Below are 13,739 nucleotides of genomic sequence, written 5' to 3' on the forward strand. Positions count from 1 at the left end.
AGAGATTTGGTATATGGAAACTAAAAGAAGCCCTTTGTATATGTGCATGTGCGCGTGTGTGTGAGAGAGAGAGGGAGAGAGAGAGAGAGAGAGAGAGAGAGTGTGTGTGTGTGTGTGTGTGTTTGTGTAAGTATGTCTCCTTGCCTTGAGATCACCATATAGTTGTAAATGAATGTTATACAAGCAGTGTCAATCATGTATCTATCTATATAAAATTTCTTGTCTGTCTGTTTGTTCCCTATGCATTCTCAAATGGCTCGGCCAAATCACATCAAATTTTACAAGGTAATAGTATCAGATTCCGTGAGTGTTAACATGTAATTTTTTTTTTCATTTGGATTAAAACAATAAAACAACGCCACTGGTTCAGTATTATGTGTCAAAAGTGAAAGAATAAGAGCTTTATTGTAATGTGATATAATATTGTTTCACTTTTATTCTTTCACTTTTAATTCTAATGTGATAACACTAAGATCATCTTATTTCTATTATATTAAAAAAATGAATGATTTATATTAAGAGGGAAGTGAGATGAGACTTTCTCAAGATCAGCAAAGGCATGCTGCAGCAATTTAAATGGAGTCTAGAAGCAAGATGAGACTTTCCCAAGATCAGAAAAGGCATGCTGCAGCACATCAGATGGAGTCTCAATACAGAAGGAACATCCTCAAAATTTACTTTACAAGTGATGTGGAACAACAAACTCAAAGGAGGTGTCAAAACTTCAGACGATGGATCATGTTAGACGCTGCACTGACCACTATAAAGGAGAATATATCCACTAACAGCTTTGCAGTGCATTCAAAAATCACATACCCCACCACCTCCAATTTTCCACGATAGGTTAGGGCCTGGAATATTCCAAGCAAATGCATGACATGTTGCTTAGTCGAATTAGCCCATTATTTACTCCACAAATGTTTTGTCGCCAATGCTACACTTTCCCATATCACTTCTTTCAACATAACTGTGATGTATATATACAAACAATGCCATTTTAATCCCAAACAACACCGGATATCTCTGCTAGTTTCCAATAATCTGAAAAACATATCTGGCCATGTGGAAATATTACCTTGCTTGGGAACAAGGAGGGCATCTAACTGAAGAAAATTTGTCTTAATAAATTTCTTCTGACCTGTACAAGTATGGGAAAATGGGCATTAAAATGACGATGATGATGACATTATATTTCATTTGATTTCATCTCTCATCATTATCAGGTATATCATCCCTTAACATATATATATATGCATAATGCCAGACTAGATTTGAACAATGTGCCAGAGGCCTACTGAACAAGTTCATCATTATGCTGTTTAGAAATAACAGTCCTAGTTTAAATCCAGTATGGAATTATGGATGTATCTAAGAATAATATGCCTAACAACTATTTGAAATCATACTGATTGGCACACAAGGCAGATATATAAATATATTGGTTTCAAATTTTGGCACAGAGCCAGAAATTTTGTGGGAGGGGATAAATTGATTACATTAACCCCAGTGCTCAACTAGTACTTATTTTATTGACCCCATGAAAGGCAAAGTTGACCTTGGCAGAACTTGAACTCAGAATGAAAAGACATACAAAACACCGCTAAGCATTTTGCTTGGCATGTTAAAGATTCTGCCAGCTTGCCCTCTTAGATATATAAATATATTAAAAAGAGGTTCATCTCTAAAGGATGATGCAGACACTCTGAAAACAAAAATTATAATCTTCTAAATACACTTATTTTTAAAATAAAAGGTTCCTAGTTTGAATTCTGTCAGGAATGATCGATATATTTCAGAGTAAGACATCTGATGACAATCAAGGTCTGAATGAATCCTAATGTAGTATAAATATAAATATTGGAAATATACTTAAAAGATGAGGTTAATGGACAACAAAATTTATAATCTTATCAAAAACAACTCATCTTAAAAAGCTAAGTACAAAATTCTTTGTAACACATGTCATTATCATTGTTTCATATCCACTTTTCTAAGCTTGCATGGATCAGACAGAATTTTTTGAGGCAGATTTTCTATAGCTAGATGCCTTTCCTGTTGCCAACTTTTACTTGTTTCCAATCAAGGGAATATTTCCTCATGACCTAAGTGTTTTTCACAAAGGACTGAAAATGAACAACATCATTTGTATGATGGTGATGCTTATTTACAAACATCATGCAATGTTTAGACAAATATACACACAAGCATGTATGCATGCATACATGCACGTGCATGCGTGAAGAGTTTCTTTCAATTTCTGTCTACCAAAGGTTTTGTTGACCTGGGACAATAGTAGCCCAAGTGTTGTGCAGTGGGATTGAAGTCAAGACCACAGGTTTGAGAAGCAAGCTTCTTAACCACATGGCCATGCATGTGTCTACAAAACCATGAATATGTATTTTATACACACATTCATACCTTCATATAAACACAAATATAATCACATTAATACAAAGACACATATGACTACACATAGAAACATATGCAGTTATACACATATACATATTCACATATGCATATATATATATATAACATTTACTCTTTTACTTGTTTCAGCCATTTGACTGCGGCCATGCTGGAGCACCGCCTTTAGTCGAGAAAATCGACCCCAAGACTTATTCTTTGTAAGCCTAGTACTTATTCTATCGGTCTCTTTTTGCCGAACCACTAAGTTACAGGGATGTAAACACACCAGCATCGGTTGTCAAGCGATGCTGGGGGGACAAACACAGACACACAAACACACATACATATATATATATATATATATATATATATATATATATATATATATATATACATACATATATATATACATACATATATATACATATATATATATACATACATACATATACATATATATATATATATATACATACATATATATACATATATATACATACATATATATACATATATATATATATATACATACATATATATATATATATACATACATATATATATATACATACATATATATATATATACATACATATATATATATACATACATATATATATATACATACATATATATATATACATACATATATATATATATATATATATATATATATATATATATATATATATATATATATATATATATATACATACATATATAGGACAGGCTTCTTGCAGTTTCCGTCTACCAAATCCACTCGCAAAGCTTTGGTCGGCCTGAGGCTATAGTAGAAGACACTTGCCCAAGGTGCCACGCAGTGGGACTGAACCCGGAACCATGTGGTTGGTAAGCAAGCTACTAACCACACAGCCACTCCTGCGCCTACATTTTGAGATACACACCCACAACTATACATATTCATAAATACATTCATGCAATCACACACACAAATTGTCAGTACACATAAGCTCATATACACACACATGCATACATGTGTATGTACACGCATACATACAGTACATAGATATGTACATACACACATACACACACACACAACTACAACGCTAAAATACTATTTAATGAAGCAAACAACAATAAATCATTAAGAATATTCTGAAACATTCCATAATTACTATATCATCATCATAATCATCACTAACAACTAGACATAATTAACATAATTAACAGATTGTTAAAATTGCCATTGTTGTTGTGGTTGCTCTTATTGCTATTATCATTTTAGCATTGTTGTTGTTGCTGTTGTAGCAGTATTGGTGGTGGTATTTAAATAGTTCTTGCTGTAATTAGCCATGTTTTTCTGTTTAACCTCATGTCAATATTGATTGAACAGACCTATGATCAAAAGGCATTCCAGCCATGACTATCCTGGCTTTTTCAGGGCTAGTATATACAAGGCTACATTATTTAATATGTCCCTTTTTAAAAATAGCAGAGTGTGATTTCAGGGAGATTTAGCTGTTATTCCTAAAAGGTCAAGTGACCATGTAGGCTTCCGCAAAAGCTCATATAAAGATGCCGGTGGTGGTAGTGGCAGTGGTGATGCTAATTATGGTTGTTACTGTAATTAAGTTTATTGTTGTGTTACTTTGATTACTATTCTAATTATAATATCAGTTACAATTGCTGTTGTTGTCATTGTAATATTTAAGAGGTAAGGATGAAGTAGGCAACATTCCAGACATTTCACAAGCCTCAGCTCACCAGTCCTACACTATACCCAAGCAATAGTGATTATGTGTAGTGGTGATGGTCATGGTAGTGGATTGTCAACAGGCTCCAGTGAAACTAGTACACTAAGTACTGTGTGAGTGGTTATGCTTTTACCAAAGTCTGCTCTGGTATTGATTGTTGAAGTTAATGTTGTTCTTGTTTAGCTCCAGTTCAGCCCATAAAGAGAAAAACCTATTGATCAAAGACATTCCAGATATGACTATCCAGTTTTTTGTATATCAGGGTTAGAGTTAGGGTTTAATAATCTTCCTTTTTCTAAGATAGAAGGGTGTGTGATATGAGGGGCATTTGGCAGTTGTTACTTGACACCAGGTTAGCAATTCTGATAAAGCCAACCTACAGTCAAAATCATACCAGGAATGGCCATCCTTTTCCTATGTGCAAGAATCTAGGACTGAGTTAGTCAAGATGGTAGGATATGATGTAGGGGAGTTTGGCTGTTATTTCTGGCAGGCTAAGTTTTCACATAAATAATCCTTTATTGGCTTACTCTTTTACTTGTTTCAGTCTTTTGACTGTGGCCATGCTGGAGCACTACCTTTAGTCGAGAAAATCGACCCCAGGACTTATTCTTTGGAAGCCTAGTACTTATTCTATCGGTCTCTTTTGCCGAACCGCTAAGTTACGGGGACGTAAACACACCAGCATCGTTTGTCAAGCGATGTTGGGAGGACAAACACACAAGCACATACACATACATATATATATACATATATACGATGGGCTTCTTTCAGTTTCCGTCTATCAAATCCACTCACAAGGCTTCGGTCGGCCCAAGGCTATAGTAGAAGACATTTGCCCAAGATGCCACGCAGTGGGACTGAACCCGGAACCATGTGGTTGGTAAGCAAGCAACTTACCACACAGCCACTCCTACGCCTTGTTTAATCATTTTTAACATAGCCAACAAGCCCACAAATTTAGGAGTTGAGGCAAGGCTAGATTGAATCAATGATTAATTCTTGATTAGTACTTTTATTTAAGCAACCCCATCCCAGAAAAATGAAAGTATCAGTTAATTACCCGTATTTGCCTTCTTTCCAAACATAGTGTATCTAGGAATACTTTATCCAATATGACATTCAAATTATTAAAGACAGTAGGATGTGATTTGAGGGAGAGTTAACTGCTGATTCTATCCAGCTCGATGATTGTATAGATGTTCCCGGTCTCAAGCTTGTGATGGTGATGATAACGGTATTCATGGTAATGTTAACAATGATGAAGACAGTGACAGCGAGGATGATGGTTACGGTAGTGGTGATGACGAATCATTAATAGTGATGATGGAGTTGTTGCTAACCCCAAACCAGCCTTTATTAAATAGATTTATGATCAAAGATGTTTCTAGCTATGAACACCCTGTCTTTGTCAATCACAGCATATTTAGGACCACAATATTTAATGTGTCCTCTCATTTTTGAAAGTAGAGAATGATTGAAAGAATATTTATCAGCTATATTAAGCAGGTTTCCTCTGCTTGTCATTCTTTAAGTTATACCCATAGAAGAACCTGAACTCGGTCCTAATAACTGATAAAATACTCATCAACTTTACAATGCCCCTGGTATTCATAACATAAGCTGAATGTCATTAATCTTGGATTCACTAGTATGGTAACTTTGATGGTTCAAGACAATGATTTGAATCTGGTGGTCTTTAATTTTCATGATGGCTACTAGTCACAGTAAACTTGAATTCTATGTCATATCAGTATTAACAATACAGCACAGTGTAAGCATAATTTTGCCATCTTTTACCCCTGGCCTTAATTGAGCACTGGATTATCAAATTCACACCAGGTGTTTTGTAATGCTTCTGGGACTTAACAATGACTAAAACTGCTACAAACCAACAAAGGGGCCTATGTGGAGTCACGTGAATTGCTAGAAATAGCACCAAACTTTCTTCAAATCACATGTCTTATTGTCTTAACTCTTTAGCATTTCAACTGGCTGTATCTGACCCAAATATTCTACCTATTTTATGTTCAAACCTAACCTACAATGTCATTCTAAAACTAAACAATCACATCATTGAAATCTCAAAGCTACGAGATTAGTCATGATTAATTCAAAATAATCAGGATAAATAAGCATTACATACAACAGAGTAATCTGAATGTTAAAGGGTTAAAAAAAAGCACATCAGACAATGCAGTAGTCCCTGACATACAGGATGGTCACAGCTGAAACACTTGTCATAAGTCAACTCAATCAGAACTAATCCAGAACTAAACTACAACTAAAACAGTTATGAACCAACAGAGCCTCTGTGTAGTCAATCAGTCTACTAGAAAGAGTAACCAAATCTCTTTTTTTTTCTCTCTCTCTCTCTGTCAAATCATAGATCAGCATTGCCTTAAAAATGACAGATTAGAGAACATAGTTCCTGATATTACAAAAAGACAGGATGGTCAATACTGAAATGCCCCTAATCATTGGTTGTTTGGTAAGGTTGAATTGAGGTTAAACAACAATAACCAGAGGAGCCTCCTTACAGTACATCATACTGCTATAAATATAGCCATCAAAACTCTCCCAGCACAACATACTACCCTTCAAATAATGAAACCCCTATACAAAAAAATATGACATCAGCGCTTTCAGAAGTTTGAGAGAGCCAAAACAATGCTGTTGTGGGAAGCCTGAATATAAATAAAAGATTGAACTAAAAAAATTTGATAATTCTAATAAATTTTGAGTAAAAACACCTTTTGTATGATGACAGCAAGAGGATGTCTGATTTAATTGCTGTTTCATGTCTACATCAATGTATTATTGCTGGGTGAAAATTTAGGTTAAAAGTAGTGTTCTTTGGGCTATATTTTGTCAAAAATCTATTGTCATGTGTCCAAAGAGAAAGTGAAGTCAAGAAACCATTAAAAAATCAGCTATTTTACAATGACTGAAAGGAATAAGGATGTTGTATTAAAATTTTATAAACTATTTGAATCTCAATAGACAAAGGTAGAGAAAAAAATCAAAGCTGTGTTCTCTTGAAGCACATCCAGTGTTACAATCCACTATGCAGTTGTCATTATTGTCTTGATGTGAGGTACATATTAAACTTGAAAATTCTGGAAACATTGCCTGCATGTAAGAAATTTCCTATTACAAATTCTTCAGACAGAAAATCAAACAATACAATATTGTTTGATTCTCTGTCTGCAAATCACTCGTTAAGGTTATCTCAACAGGTTTACTATAGAAATTGTGTTATGACATTTTGTATCCGAGACACCAGATGTAAACAACAATGAGATCAAAGATGATAAATGGATATATCCAATAATGCTACACCGATATATTTAGTGGCTGTTTAAGCAATGAGTTTATGAATGATTAATGGGTTGGATGGCTGCTGATAAAGGAGCAGAAACTCCTGAAAAATGTCATACATCCCCATTTCCATTTTTTATCTTCAGTCTCATTGTTGTTTACATCTGGCATCTTGGATATGAAACATCATAACAAAACCAGAGCTGACTATAATTTCTATAGAAAATCTGTAAAGGTAACCTTAACAAGTGATGTAATAACACTGCTAACGCAGTAGAACATGGTGTTGATTTATAAAATCATTTAATATACTTTGTAGTATATTATAGTTACATAACAAAATACCATGCCTTTACAGGTCATTAATCTGTCTGAAGAATATCTAAAAGGAAATTTCTTACATGTTTATCCATGTACAATTTTGTGGTTTCTATTAGCAAATGAAACATGTGTAATGGTGAATAGATAATACCAAAAAATTTTCCAGGTTCCTGTTTTGTTATATATATGATATATATGTGTAATGTGTGTGTGTGTATGTGTGTGTGTTTTGCTACATTCTTCCAATGAAGCTGACCTGGCCTTGCCAAAAGGATCCACAGAGACTTGTGCTATTTCATATACTCATGACATTATTTGGTTATAATAATCCATAATGTATGTGGTTATGGCATAAGCCATGGTTTACACAAAACACCTGTCAAGATAAGACTATTACATAATATCTTTTGTTTATTTTGTATTCTTTATTTCATACTTCGTATTTTGCATTCCATGTATGTGTACTTATAAAACCTATTTGCAATTGTTCTCTGCCTTTCTACTTGTGAGTATGAGTAAGTGAGTGAGTGAGTGTGTGTGTGTGTGTGTGTGTGTGTGTGTGTGTGTGTGTGTGTGTGTGTGTGTGTGTGCATGTGTGAATATTCTTATAGAAATCAGCCTTTTTTTCCTAACATAAAAATGATAGATCAATAAATTAGTTCAGTAACTTTATAAGAGTTACACAAAGGTCAGTACCAACGCTCCCTTATTTAAATATATTTTATTAACTGTATTGAGATGTCATTCAAGATTGAGTCTTTAGATACATGTTCCTGCTTTAAAAAAACTGTTCCCCTGCCACACACACACACACACTAGATGTCTTATAAGATAAAGATAAGGTTTTTTTTTTTACAAAATATCAATATGATGCTGAAAATAGTGTCAATTGTCCCCTCCCAACAAACACACGCACACATGCATGCACACACACACATGCACACACATACACACACACACATACACTGTAATATATGCAAAAAAATCAGCAGTCTGAGAATTAACCAAAGTGCTTATCAAACACCAGGAATCCACACCGTTTCTTCTCTAAAGGCTGTCGTCTTTCAGCTAAATGGAAACTGGTGCTCTGACAATGAAAGCTTTGTCTACAATATTTATGTTGTATGGTGCAGAAGGAATTGGCAAATTGGATTACGAGACATCTCAGAATGGTGGATAAGAGAGTGTATGGGTGGAGACATGATGAGTATAGCAACAATAACAGAAATAACTAGAAAGGAGCACAAATGGCAGTCACAATAAGAACAACAAAAATCAATGAAAACTAATCACAAGAACGATGAGTTTTGGTATTCGGTTAAGTTCATATAGGAACATAAGTGGATGAACAATAGTATGTGTGTTTGTGTGTATGTTTTTATCATATAGATATGTGTGTGTGTGTGCATGTGTGTATATATATATATATATATATATATATATATATATATATATATATATATATATATATACATGTATATATGCATACCAACATAAATATGCATATGTATATATACATACAGACAGGCAGGCACACACACACACACACACACACACACACAAACATACAGTTGAGCCGTAATTGTTTAGTAAGTGACCTGATCAGAGAGTCTGGAAATTGATGTAATTACATCATGGAAGATCCATTTTAGCTTTTTAAGAACCCACAAAAATTGTTATATTCATTTTTTTGCTTTATTTCTTCAGATATTAACATTTTCTTCACACATCTGTGGCATAGTCACTAACACAATTTCATTGTAACTGATTAATATTAAGTCACTAGCAAGTTTTTACAGGCCTCAAGTTTTTCCTCAGTTTTTGTTGAACCTTTGGAGGCAAATGTGGGTCTCCTACATGCTTGCTTAACTTTTCCACATGTATTGGTGATCAGGTCACAGAGGTGTTTAGAAAATTTTGTGTATAATAGATAAATATATACACACACTTATACACACATTATTATATGACACATCGGTGTTCTGGCCATGGCCCTCATATTTTGATATCAAGGATTATATTATAAAATATATTATTCTTTTTTGAAATAGGTGTAATTTGAGGGTGATCTGGCTGCAACTTTTGTAGGTTCAGCGATAATATAGAGGCACTCTGGCTTATGATAATGATGATGATGGTGGTGGTGATGGCGAAGTGGGGAAGATCAAGGCTTATGATGTTAATGATGTGTGATGCTTATGATGTGTGATGTTAATGATGATAATGATGATAATGATAACAATGATAAAATATCAACTAAAGTAATTCCTTACCAACTTTATCTTGTTCTGAATATTGAACTGAAAGATAAAAAAAAAAATTAAATTAGAGGGTGTGTATACACATACATATAAAGATACATACACATTAACACACATATATGACGGGGTGCTGAAAAGTTCCTGGCTTTAAGTACATCGTGGAAGGCTAGGTTAGAGGCCCAAATTTCTGAGTTCTTTCACAGGGCTTAGAAAAACTGAAGGACTGCTGCAATAAGTGTGTGAATCTGAGAGGGAAATATGTTAAATAAAATCATAATCATGTGATCCTCCTGTATTTCCTTTTACTCAAAGCTCGGGAGTTTTCAGCACCCCTTTGTATGCATGTATATTCAAATCCACATTTATATGCTTTTAAACAACACAGTACCCATGACTTTCAGAAACATTTTATCATGCTCAGAAATATTGAAGCACAGATTAAACTACTTATGGTGGCGGTTAGCTGTCAGGACACTGCACCCTTCAAGAATTCTATGCTTTCCAAAATTCACCAACACTACTCTTGGCATGTTTGTCTGCCATTTCTTCTTCATAACAGTTTTATTGTTCTCTTTTCTATCTTCTTGTGATTTATTCTGTGCATGACACATGCACTTTTGGCTATCATTACTGTCTTTCCATACTTAGGCTGTTGCTGCTTTCTTTTTCAATAATTTGCAGTTCATCTGAGCACTGAATACAATAAACTCACTATTATTATTTGTATGTGAAATACATACAAACACACACACACACACACACACACACCTTCTAACTTCTGTTTGTTTCAGTCATTAGACTGTGACCATGCTACAGCAGCACCTCGAAGAATTTTAGTTGAACAAATCAACCTCAGTACTTATTTTTTTTTATATATCATTATATGTGTTTATCAGTATATATCATTATATATAAACGATGATGATGATGATGTGTGTGTGTAGTGATAAGAAGTAGACCGAAGAAATCCAGACAAATACCTCAGTCAGCATTCCAAACAAAAAAGCTTGGCTAACAGAATGTCAAGTGAGACAGATGGGAATTTGTATAGCTTAAATCCTTAGAGTATTCCATACAAACTGAATAAAGTTATATAACAACATTTTCTTCATTTTTTAAACCTGATATACACACACACATATATATCATAAAGATTAAAGTAAAAATGAAAAATGTAAACTGTTTGGCATCACTTGAAAAAGATATTTAATTTAGATAGAGAATATAGATACACAGAGTATCTTACAGCTGTTTCTAAAACAGCCAAGCGTGTGGAACGTTATATTGAGTAAGGATTCCATAGGTTGAGTATTCCATCATTAGAGCTACATATTTATCATCATCATTTGCTATATACATATATATCATCATCATTTTCATTGTGAAGGCACATGGCTTAGTGGTTAGGGTGTTCGGTTTACAATCACAAGATCGTGAGTTCAATTCCTGGTGACACAGTGTGTCCTTGAGCAAGACACTTTATTTCACGTTACTCCAGTCCACTCAGCTGGCAGTACCTGTATTTCAAAGGGCCAGCTTTGTCACATTCTGTGTCATGGTGAATCTCCCTGAGAATTACGTTAAGGGCACATGTGTCTGTGGACTACTCAGACACTTGTACATTAATTACACAAGCAAGCTGTTGTATTGATTGGATCAACTGGAAGTCTTGTCATTATAACTGAGTGCCAAAATATCATCATCATCGTTTTATCATCTACTTTTGCATAATTGTATGAGTCAGATGGAGTTTATTGAGATACCCTTCCTGTCACCAACATTCACCTGTTTCCAAACAAGATAATATTTCCACATTACCAGTATGTTCCTGCAGAATATTGGAAATGAATGACACTACTTGTGTGACAGAGATAATCATTTTACAACTATTGCACATTGTCAAGATAAGGAGGTAGAAACATACATTCAGACACACAGACCTACATATATGCATGCATACACACACACACACACACACACACACACACACACACACACACACACACAGTGGACTTCTTTCACTTTCCATCTGGTAGACCCACTTATAAGCTTTGGTTGGCTATAGTAGAAGGCACTTGCCCAAGGTGCTATGCAGTGGGACCAAACCCTGAACTATGTGGCTGGGAAGCAAACTTCTTACCACACAACCACATTTGCACCTATATATATACAAACACACACACATATAAAATCCTTTTCATTTAACATCTGACTTCCATGGTGGCATGCATTGGACTAATATATATATATATATATATATATATATATATATCAGTGTGCATGTATGCGTGTGTATAAACATATATAAAATTTTGTACATACATAAATAGATGCACAACTGTTACTGTTATGTTTAGAGTTTCACCTAGATTATCATACTCCAGTCTGCTATCAGTATAGTGATCAAGTAACCACTGTACTGATAGTAATGAAATAATAGTAATGAGACACAGACCAAATGTAGGAAGAATTAAGATAAATACAGATTCATACATTAGTTCACTGTAACTTAATGCAATAAGGTGTTCCCTGATGATCCATTCTGGTGAAGCATTCATATGGACTTGGAATACCCAGTTTCCAAACAGCGATAATGTTGAAACATATGTAGGCACTACACACACACACACACACACACACACAGGCACTAGTATATTTATAAGCACTGATATGGCTGTGGACACAGACATGTCTATTGATGCAGGCATGGCTTTGTAGATATGAAGTTCACTTCACAATCATGTGTTTTGGGTTCAGTCTCAATTGTTTCCAAGTGAGATAATATTCTCTCAGGGTCAGACCTGTTTTCACAGAAGATTGGAAATAAACGACACTGCTAATCTGACTTCAGTACTTCATTATGTCTGACATCATTACTTCTGTCCATGTCTTCTTTGTCCTTCCTCTTCCATAGTTTCCATCAACATATATGCCCACACACATATGTACAGATACATATACATATGCATACACACACATTGTCTTCATCATCATCATTTTACATACACTTTCTATATTTGTATGGATTATTTGGCTTATTACACAGTCAAAATCAGTTTTTATTTCAAGAGCCATATCTCATTCCTAGATTCTGTTTTTAGTATTCTCTCTTCAGCTGGCTGCTGCTCTTGATACCAGTTACTTTAAAGAATGTACTGGATGCATTTTATTTCACATATAGATATATATAAAATAAAATGCACTGTATTAATTTGAATATAAATAAATCTTATATGATCTTAGTACATTTTCAGTTTCTTTTATTTCATAAATATATGTGTGTGTACGTGTACATATATATGTACACTCACATACATACATACATACATACATACATACATAAATACATACATACATATATATATACACATCATACATTCACAAACACAACTATCAACATAAATATATGCAGGAGTGGCTGTGTGGTAAGTAGCTTGCTTACCAGCCACATAGTTCCGGGTTTAGTCCCACTGCGTGGCATCTTGGGCAAATGTCTTCTACTATAGCATCGGGCCGACCAAAGCCTTGTGAGTGGATTTGGTAGACGGAAACTGAAAGAAGCCCGTCGTATATATATGTATATATATATATATGTGTGTGTGTTTGTCCCTCCACCATCGCTTGACAACCGATGCTGCTGTGTTTACGTCCCCGTAACTTAGCGGTTCGGCAAAAAGAGACCGATAGAATAAGTACTAGGCTTACAAAGAATAAG

General features: G+C 34.5%; 1 protein-coding gene across 1 annotated transcript in view; it reads right to left on the reverse strand.

The window, feature by feature from the left end:
• The window catches only part of LOC106879555 (transmembrane protein 132C), a 184,158-nt gene that overhangs the window by 76,029 nt on the left and 94,390 nt on the right, over positions 1–13,739 (reverse strand). Inside the window, exon 2 of the mRNA XM_014929189.3 lies at positions 10,037–10,063. Within this exon, the coding sequence (XP_014784675.1) occupies positions 10,037–10,063 (27 nt within the window). The remainder of the gene's footprint in view (positions 1–10,036; positions 10,064–13,739) is intronic.

This window comes from Octopus bimaculoides, chromosome 6 (genome assembly GCF_046866305.1).
Source record: "Octopus bimaculoides isolate indiv1 chromosome 6, ASM4686630v1, whole genome shotgun sequence".
NCBI lineage: Eukaryota > Metazoa > Mollusca > Cephalopoda > Octopoda > Octopodidae > Octopus > Octopus bimaculoides.